The sequence below is a fragment of the Balaenoptera musculus genome, chromosome 1, assembly GCF_009873245.2.
Source record: "Balaenoptera musculus isolate JJ_BM4_2016_0621 chromosome 1, mBalMus1.pri.v3, whole genome shotgun sequence".
In the NCBI taxonomy this organism is placed as follows: Eukaryota; Metazoa; Chordata; class Mammalia; order Artiodactyla; family Balaenopteridae; genus Balaenoptera; species Balaenoptera musculus.
The window spans coordinates 36,080,307-36,088,791 of record NC_045785.1 but is presented as its reverse complement, the minus strand read 5'-3'; the positions used below and the strand labels follow the sequence as shown (position 1 = coordinate 36,088,791).

Below are 8,485 nucleotides of genomic sequence, written 5' to 3'. Positions count from 1 at the left end.
GGTGCCAGCGTTGTCCACAGCAGAGACAGTGTATGAGTCGGAAAGTTGGCAAGAAGCTGGCACGAAGTTGAGACCTACAGGCCTGTTTACCCTTCCTCTGTGAAAGGAGGTGGCGAAGAAAGGCAAGAGAAGCAGCACTGACCCAGACAAATACCATGTTTATTTCACAAACACTGGGAAGATGGGTTGGAGGTGGAGGTGGGACACGGGTGCAAAGCTGCACACCGTCAACAGCAGCCCACTCCCCACACTGCGGATCCAGCCAGGCAGTGCCTCCAAGTCGACAGGCAGCAGAAGTGAGTGCAGGGAGGGCCCTGAACACCAAGCCCCCTGAAAGCCTAAGGGGCACAGCTCCAGCTGTCCCGGGAAAACCACAAATAAATAAGAGTGGGGCACGGCCCCGCCCACACAGATCATCTAATCACCCATCTTCACTCTGGAGGTCTGCAAAAGAAGAACAGGAGAAATCAGTCAGGAACAGAGAAATAGATTAGACAATGACAAATGACAGATGATCAGACCCATGGCAGGACGGACAGACCACAACAGATGGATGACTGGACCAGGATGGACATGCTGTGACAAACACAGGGACACAGAGACAACTACAGAGTTCAACTGTGGGACAGACAAGACAGAGAGAAGTGGCATATGGACAGTGCCAGTCACCAAGAGTCAACCCAGTCAGGCGCCCACAGTCACATTCAGACACTCAGGCTGGTCCTTAATCACACACACCTCAGATGTGCTGTCCTACTGAAAGCACAGTCAAATACACCAAGACGGACTGAGACAGACGCATCCCAACCTGGTCTAGACTACAAAGACACAGAGGAACAGACAAAATAACAGAACAGGAAAGAGAAGCTAAATCTTTTGTATATAGACACAACAGACAAAAAAAGACAGTTGTCAGTGATACCACATTGAAGACAGAAATAAATGGAAAACTTCAAAAGGGGAAAACCAAGAGATGGGAACTAGGTGGTGGAAACTGTTTAAGAGGTTCTTATGGTTACAGGTGTAGACGGGAGCACAGTGGCTCCTCCACAAGAAGGGTGAGGCTGGGCTGGGGACAAGGAGAGAGGCTCCCCAGGGGGATTCAGCACCTGAAGGATCGCAACGATGACCCCAAAGAGGCCGATGGCACTGCCGAAGATCTCCACAATGAGAATCTTTACAAAGAGGCTGGGGTTCTGTGCATCAGCCAAGGCGGCACCACTGCCCACGATGCCCACGCACACTCCACAGAAGAGGTTAGACAGGCCCACTGTGAGGCCAGCCCCAAACATGGAGTAACCTGGAGGGATGGAAGGGGAGCACTGAGGCCAAGCCAGACACAAGGAGAGAAGAGGGCAAGGGATTCAACATGGACTAGTGGGGCCAGCCACCACCCCAACTCTACAAAGCAGGCCAAAGTAGGTGAGAGAATATCAAAATGAAGAATCTAAGCTGGGGCGCACACTGGAGGGGGAAGCAGCTGTGAAGCCCCAACTTTTTGCCTTCACACACCCACCTACCTGCATGGTAGTTTCGATGGCCAATGGCCTTGGGGTCAGTAGCACTGAAAGGCTGAGGGAAGCAGAGAAATAATCAGAAATCACCCCCTACTCCACTCCCCCTCCTCCACCATCACCAAGCAATATATAGAACACACTGGAATAGATGCCCACCCCACCTAGTCCTCCATACCTCAGCCATGTTGCTAATGACAATCGCCATGATGATGCCATAGATGGCCACAGCCTCACAGAAGATGATGCTGGTAGTGGTAGCGGGGGATTAGGGGGTGGAGAGGAGAAAGAGTTGAGAAAGAAACCAACCTTCCTCCCTGAAGAGTCTCCAGCCACCTCTCCCCCACTGACATCCGACCCCAACAGGAGGCTGGTCAGGAGCAGCACATCAGGCAGGTCAAACGCACAGGCAACTACCAATGCCGCTGGTTCTGACAACCTTACAAGGGTCCTACACTTACCTGACCAGGTTCTTCGTCTTAATCCTGGGGGCCTTCACCCCTCCCCCAATGATGGAAGAGCCAGTGATATAGATGCCCCTGGTGGACGGATAAGAAACCAATGAGCAAAGCCCAATCCTGTGGTTGCCCCCGAGATGATTAAGAACCCAGTGACACCACTTGCTATGATTCAGCCCCTCCCCTGACCCATGACCCCAACACTCACCATGCTGCTCCAACCACAGACAGAGAGATAGCTAGACCAATGCCCAGGTTTGACCACATGAAGGGGGAAGTCTCCGTCAGGAACCTGGTGTGCAGACGGGGGAAGACAATTCAGCCCTGGTGGAGAAGTGGGCACAAAATCCACCCCCACCCCCCCCTCCAACACCCCCAGTCCTCAATGCTGAGACAAAACACTTCATGTTTCCCAAAGGTCCCCATCCCAGACAGCTCGGGGGTGGGGTGGGGTAGGGATCAGATCAGAGAGGGCAGGCGGCAAAGAAGCTCCTAGGGGAAACCTCTCCCTTACCATGCCACATCAAAGCGGAAGCCCAAGTCAAAAATGGTGTAGCAGATTCCTGCAGCAGTGAGAAAAACGGGGGTTAGGGACTGCTCTCTAGAGAGAAGCGCCACAACTTAGGCAAGAAGTTACTGCTCAGCTGATGGGCCACCTTCCCAAAAGGTCTGCCTACACCTAAGTCAAGGGAGAGTCCTCTGGCTGGCCCCACGTAAAAGCACAGCTGCCTATACAAATTCCTCTACTCAGACCTCCATTTTCTGCCACTCCCTCAGGAACATATACCCTCTGTGACACCACCTCCCGGACCCAGACCCGTCAAGGGGAGCCACCGGCAGGCCTGAATACCCTGGAGGAGGGGAGGGAGCAAGAGCTCTGGCCAGGCCCCACCAGATGCAGCCAGCCCAGTCCGAGCCGCTGTTTACCCAACACGCTGTGGGTGTGGGGGGAGAGCAAGACTACCGGGAAAAGAGGAACTGGAGCAGCCGGCTCGTGACCCAAGCAGGCCGGTCAAGAGCAAGAGAGGCACGACAGCAGGGAGCCGGGGAAGGGGGCGGCAGTGTCAGAAACGGACAAGGCCTGCGCTCGCGGTCCCCACCGAGCCCCGCCCGCGCCCCTCCCCAAGCAGCTGGAGATACGGGTCTCCTCTGTCGGGGTCAGAGGCCCGGACAGACGCGAGGCAAGTCCAGGAGCCCGGGGTGCAAAGCCCGCGCCGGGGCTCAGTATTCCCAAGACTCCGCTTCCCCGCTGGGCTCCAGCCGGGCTAGCTCGGCCCGATGCCGGCCCCGCCCGCCAGGGCCCGGCCTCACCCACGACGAGCAGGCAGGCCCAGAAGGCCACGAAGACCCCGGAGTAGAGCAGCACTAGCCCAGTCATGGCGGCAACGACGGAGGGGCTCGGGTCGGGGGCAGGGGGGGGCCCGGAGCTCAAACCTCGTCCCTGCGTCCACCGTCCGCCCCGCAGTGTCACCTGACTTGCCCACGTGACGCGCCGGCGCCACGTGACCACACGCCGGGCCCGGCGCCCCGGCGCCGCCGGTCTAGAACTTGGTGATGCCGGAAGTGCGGGCGCAGAGAATTGTGGTGGTTGTAGTCTCGCGCCCCTAAGGGCCTCGGATGCCCTTCTTACTGAGTACCTCGACCCCTTGCCTGGCCGGTCAGTCTCGCGTCCGTTCAAGCTCGCTCCTTCTGCGCCCCGACACTCCGCCCTGCTGCGGCGCACCAGCCCTGCTTTCCTGCTCGCCGCCGCCCTAGCTTAGTCTCCAAGCCAGTGCTGATCTCGCAGGTCTCCCCACGACCGTCCCACACAGTTTCACGAGAGTATCCGCTCCGTCCCTGACTGAGCTCATGCTGTTTCCTCTGCCTGAAGCACGCTTCTTCGTGCTCACCCCATGGCCCAGCCAACACCTATTGGTCTTGGGATACCATTCCCCCAGGAAGGCTTCCCTAACCAGAGGCAGGGGAGTGCGCCCGCTCTGGGCTCCCCCGCCGCCCTGGCGATCCTTAATGAAACTTCAGCAAGATCATGTCACTCTCTTTGAAATACCTCGGAGGCCCCCATTTCCCTCGGAATAAAAGCCATAGTCCTTAAAATGGCCTACTAAGCCTCTACTGTTGCGGCTCCCCATGCTTCTTACCCGACTTCATCTCCTAATACTTCCCCACTAACTCCCTCCTCTGACTGTACTGGCCTCCTGGCTGTTCCTTGAACACACCAGTCACACCCTCAACGCGTTGCACTTGCACTTGTTCCCTCTGCTTCTCCAAATTATCCACGTGGTTCATTCCTAACTTCTTTCAGTCTTTGCTCACCTTCAAAAGGCCTTCTCTGACCATCCTGTTTAATATTGCAGCCCCTTCTCTTGCACTCCTTCCCAGCTTTACCATAGCCCTTATCACCATTCTGCATACTAAGTGTTCCGTGTCTATCTCCCCCACCACGAGAATGTAAGCACCATGAAAGGATTCCTGAGCTCACTGCTGGATTTCCAGTGCCTGGCACACAGTGGGTGCTCAATACATATCTGTAGAATACATGATTGGTGCCCACCTTGTCCTAGTTACCACAGTCAGTTTACAGAACTGCCTCTACTAGCAGACTGGGCAATCCCTGAGGGCAGAAATCACATCTCCCTGTTCACCTGCTTCTTCAACACGCTGGACAACGCCAATATGCCGAGATTATCAGCAAATGTGGGGAATTAAGAGGTGAGTCATTTCATTTCACCCCTCTGAACCTTTAGGGTCCAGCAACTCCACTTTGCCTGAAGCACCCACAATGCTGGTTTATGCCTGTTTTAGCATGGTGTATCCTTTGCCCAAATGTCTTTTTCACCTCACTTCTGATTATTTTTTTTTCCCCTCCAAGCGATCCGGCTTAGGTAACACCCCCTCTGAGAAGCCTCTTCTGGGCTCCAGCTGCCCCTGGGGGCTTCCCTACTCATAAAGAATATTGCTTCATCATGTGGCAATTGCCTGTTTAACTGCCTCTCTTCCCAGCCACACTGTGAGGACAGGAATCCAGTCAAATACAATTCAGATCTCAACCCACAGCACCTGTGCAGGACCTGCGGTATTTGATGAATAAAAAGAAACAAGGAGAAAAATTATCTGGTTTATTCACATTTCTGTGATCTCCCTGAGAAACAAATTGGAGTCAGTGTAGACCAGCACTGCCCGACAGAACTTTTTGCAATGATGGAAATGTCTTACAGCTGCACTGTCTCTCATGTGGCTATCTGAGCACTGAAATGTGATTAGTGTGGTTGAGAAACTGAGTTTTTAATCTTACTTAATTCAAATTTATGTTTGAACAGCCACATGTGGCTACTGTATTGGACAGCATAGGTGCAGACCAGTGGTTCTCAACTGGGGACGCTTTTGCCCCCATAGGGGACATTTGCCAACATCTGGAGACATTTCTGGTCATCACAACTGGGGAGGGGCATGCTACCGGAACCTACTGGGCAGAAACTAGAGATGATGCTAAACATCCTACAATGCCCAGGACAGCCTCTCACAACAAATAATTATCTGGCCCAAAGTGTCAATAGTGCCAAGATTGAGAAACCGTGGTCTAAACCATTTAGCACCTGCCTTTGACAAAGGCAGACCCTCAACTGTCTTGTGCTGTTCCCAGGAGAACAGATGGCCCAGAAAGCTTCAGGGAAGACCTAAAGCTGTTTCCCCATCTGTCAAACAACAGATATTTACTAAGCCAATATGTGCTAAGCCTTGTGCCAGTGCCAGGACAGGACAGGAAGAGCTGAATCCTATCCCCAGTGAGGGGCTGCCTCAGTGAGAGGCTCCTTCAAGGATCCTGGCAGAAGAGTGGGATTGGTGCAGGGAGCACTAAAGGTCTGAAGTCCACCTGTGGCTCTGGCCCCACATGGTATCAGCTGCTTCCCTCATCCTCGTAGGCGATGGCAATCCCTCGTCTTCCACTCACAGCTGCCGTCACCGGCGTCTGACCCAGGCAGGGTTGCAGTCCCTGCCAGCTCCGGGAACTAAGGAATGAGGCTGCAGAGGGAGGGGGTTGAGGCTGAGTGGCCTGAACATGGGGGAAGAATTCAGATGGGAGTGGAGATTTGCCACACTCACCTGCAGGGCTGCTCTCAGCCAGCTCCAGCTGGGGCCTCGGGGTTAGGGCTGAGCATCCAGGATCAGTTGATGGCTTCCAGGCAGGTGGGGGTCGGAGGTCCCCAGTAATGAGTGACACATCTGGGGTGTCCCACAGCTCCGAGTCAGGTGGAGGGAGGGGCACGTGGAAGGGAGAGCCTGGAAGGGAGGGAGGGAGAAAGCGGATCCATACTGGCCCCCAACTCCATGCCCCAAGCATTTTTAGCCTAGGCAGTGCCCCCACCACTCACCAGGCAGTAAGTCCGCGTAATGTGTGAGGTGGGGAGCCAGGCCTGGAGGTGGCCATGCAGGGTTGCAGGCAGCCTCCAGCTCACACGGTGCCAAAACAGGCCGGAAGAAGCTGCCAGAAGGCTGGGTGGCTAGGGCACCCAGAGGACAGGCCAACAGCACAAAGACATCCACCTCAGGGAAGTTGGCAAGCTTGGCAGGCGTGGGTCGCCCCAGGGCCAACACATAGCTACGCTTGCCAGCAGCCTGTGTCAGGTTCCGCAAGTGTGCCAGTGCCTCACGGTGTCGGGCCACACCCAACGTGCCCGCCAGCAGCCCCACCACACGGGCATCTCTGGCCCTCTCTACCAGATAGTGTCTACGTGCTCTTAGCCGCCAAGCCCGGGCACCTTCATCCTGAGTCCGCCCTGTGTCTGGGCAGCAGGAGGAGAAGGGCCGCCCTGGTGCCCAGCCCAAGAGCAGCCGGCTCAGGTCTGGGTCAAGGTCAGGGTCAGAGATGGCCTCAGAGCCCCCCACATAGAAGGCACCATACTCTTCCAAACACCTCCCTGGAGCCAGGGGGAAGCGGCGCCCAAAACGCTCCAGGGGCTCAGGATCTGGATTGAGGGAGCCCACTGGGAGGGGAAGAGCTGGGCTGGAGACAAGCAGGTCCAGGTACCGTGGGCGCAGAAGGGTGGCCAAGGCCTCTGGAAGAAGGAGGTGGTGTCGGGGTTGGGGTCTGGTAAAGCAGGATCCCCCTCATCCCCAGGAGACTGAATGGGACCCAAAAGCAGAGGCTGGGGTCAAGCCCATATTGAGAACTCCATGGGAGTGTACTGACATGGGGAAATTACTGGTCAGCCCACCCTTCCTGCATGCACAGGCAAAACCCTCACCCAGGGCGTGGGCACAGGCCGGCTCACTCAGCAGCACCACAGGCGCTGTGGGGTCTGGGTTCTGGGCCTCGAAGGCCTTAGCGCAGAGCTCCAAGGCCACAGATCGCTGACCAAGGACGAAGGCAATGGGCAGTGGGCGGGCAGGAGGGCTTAAGCAGGCAGGGCCAAAATGTACAAGGGCCTGAGCTCCAGCTTGCTCAGCACCCAGTACATCCACACAGCAGCTGCAGAGGAGATACCATTAGTGAGAGGGATTCTCATCGACAAAAGCGTTGCTGTCATCAATGGAAAATGTGGTCAGTGAAGAATATGACGTTATGAAAAGAAGACATCGTCACTGAGAAGAGCTAGAATCAGGAGAGAAATCGTCACCATCAGGGAGAAACACAACCATCGGGGTCAGACACTGTCATAGAGGGGAAATGCCATGAGCCCTGGATCCCTAGACCTACCCCACCCTCTATCGTCAAGCTCCAGTTCAGACCTGCCATAGGCTGTGTCTCCCAGAATGAACACCTTCGACCCTGTGGCCTCCTCCAGTCGTGCAGCCACGGCCCCAGCATCTCCCAATAGCTGATCAGGGAACTGCAAGGCCACCTGTAAGCATAAACCATGGAGTCAGGAACAGCCTCTCCTCTTCAAGGGAAACCTTCCCGGGAGTTCCTACCTAACCTTCAAAGCCCCTCCTCCCAGAGAAGCATCTCCCCTCATTCCCATCCTCACAAAATCACCCAAGATCCCGATCCTCTAGGCGACCCATCCGCTCCTCACCCTTTGACACCCCAGGTCGCGGACAAATCCAACGACTCGCTCCAGCTCATACACTCGGTCCAGGTCCCCAAGAGGAGTGCGCAGCCCGCCAGCGCCCGCCTCTCGCTGCAGCGCCGCCTCCGCGGGGCTGCTGAATGTAGACTCCATGAGGCACAATTCGGGTAGCGGGAGGCAGCGGGGACCTCCCTCAATCAGCTTCAGGCCCCGCGTTCTCAAAAACTGCCCTCAAAGTGTCGGAGTCGCTTGGTGGGGGGAGGAGGGGCGGGGGAGTCAGTCAGCCCGCAGCCGTTGGGCCAGGCCCCGACCATTCCAAACTCCCGTTTCTCCGCTACACGTGGGCCGCCCAGGGAGATTACTTCCGGGTGTTTGAGGCGGGGCTGATGGCAACTTTACCCATCTAAAACTCAGCACGGCTCTCGCCCTCCAGTCCTCGCCAAGCCGCCCACAGAGAACCAATAGTCGGCCTCCCAGCCCAGAGCCAATCGGAAGTGCCTCAGAG

General features: G+C 56.2%; 2 protein-coding genes across 5 annotated transcripts; both read right to left on the bottom strand.

Annotated features, from left to right (window-relative positions):
* Positions 1-138: 138 nt before the first annotated feature.
* Positions 139-3,460, bottom strand: ATP6V0B (ATPase H+ transporting V0 subunit b). Of its 2 annotated transcripts, XM_036874925.1 has the most exons (8): positions 3,284-3,459; positions 2,487-2,535; positions 2,181-2,264; positions 1,976-2,053; positions 1,693-1,762; positions 1,521-1,572; positions 1,110-1,300; positions 139-444 (listed from the first exon to the last, which is right to left on the bottom strand). In XM_036874925.1, the coding sequence occupies exons 1-8, from the start codon at positions 3,348-3,350 to the stop codon at positions 418-420; spliced, it is 618 nt and encodes a 205-aa protein (XP_036730820.1). In that variant the 5' UTR covers positions 3,351-3,459; the 3' UTR covers positions 139-417. The 2 variants fall into 2 exon arrangements, with proteins under 2 accessions (XP_036730820.1, XP_036730828.1); XM_036874933.1 differs by lacking the exon at positions 1,976-2,053 and having other exon boundaries at positions 3,284-3,460.
* A 1,614-nt stretch (positions 3,461-5,074) lies between these two features.
* On the bottom strand, positions 5,075-8,323 carry DPH2 (diphthamide biosynthesis 2). 3 transcript variants are annotated; one of them, XM_036874897.1, is made up of 6 exons: positions 7,987-8,323; positions 7,700-7,812; positions 7,216-7,439; positions 6,343-7,026; positions 6,074-6,250; positions 5,075-5,992 (listed from the first exon to the last, which is right to left on the bottom strand). In XM_036874897.1, the coding sequence occupies exons 1-6, from the start codon at positions 8,131-8,133 to the stop codon at positions 5,868-5,870; spliced, it is 1,470 nt and encodes a 489-aa protein (XP_036730792.1). In that variant the 5' UTR covers positions 8,134-8,323; the 3' UTR covers positions 5,075-5,867. The 3 variants fall into 3 exon arrangements, with proteins under 3 accessions (XP_036730792.1, XP_036730800.1, XP_036730809.1); XM_036874905.1 differs by lacking the exon at positions 7,216-7,439; XM_036874914.1 differs by lacking the exons at positions 7,216-7,439; positions 7,987-8,323 and adding an exon at positions 7,455-7,562.
* Between the last annotated feature and the right edge of the window lie 162 nt (positions 8,324-8,485).

Bases quoted from the DNA above. Each gene is read 5' to 3' on its own strand.
- ATP6V0B (XM_036874925.1), bottom strand. From the start codon at position 3,350: ATGACTGGGCTAGTGCTGCTCTACTCCGGGGTCTTCGTGGCCTTCTGG. The intron at 2,536-3,283 runs GTGAGGCCGGGC...TCACTGCTGCAG, and splicing joins GGCCTGCCTGCTCGTCGTGG to GAATCTGCTACACCATTTTT. The intron at 2,265-2,486 runs GTAAGGGAGAGG...TCTGCACACCAG, and splicing joins TTCCGCTTTGATGTGGCATG to GTTCCTGACGGAGACTTCCC.
- DPH2 (XM_036874897.1), bottom strand. From the start codon at position 8,133: ATGGAGTCTACATTCAGCAGCCCCGCGGAGGCGGCGCTGCAGCGAGAG. The intron at 7,440-7,699 runs GTCTGAACTGGA...TCTCCTCTGCAG, and splicing joins GGAGACACAGCCTATGGCAG to CTGCTGTGTGGATGTACTGG. The intron at 7,027-7,215 runs GTGAGGGTTTTG...TCCTTCTTCCAG, and splicing joins GGCCTGTGCCCACGCCCTGG to AGGCCTTGGCCACCCTTCTG.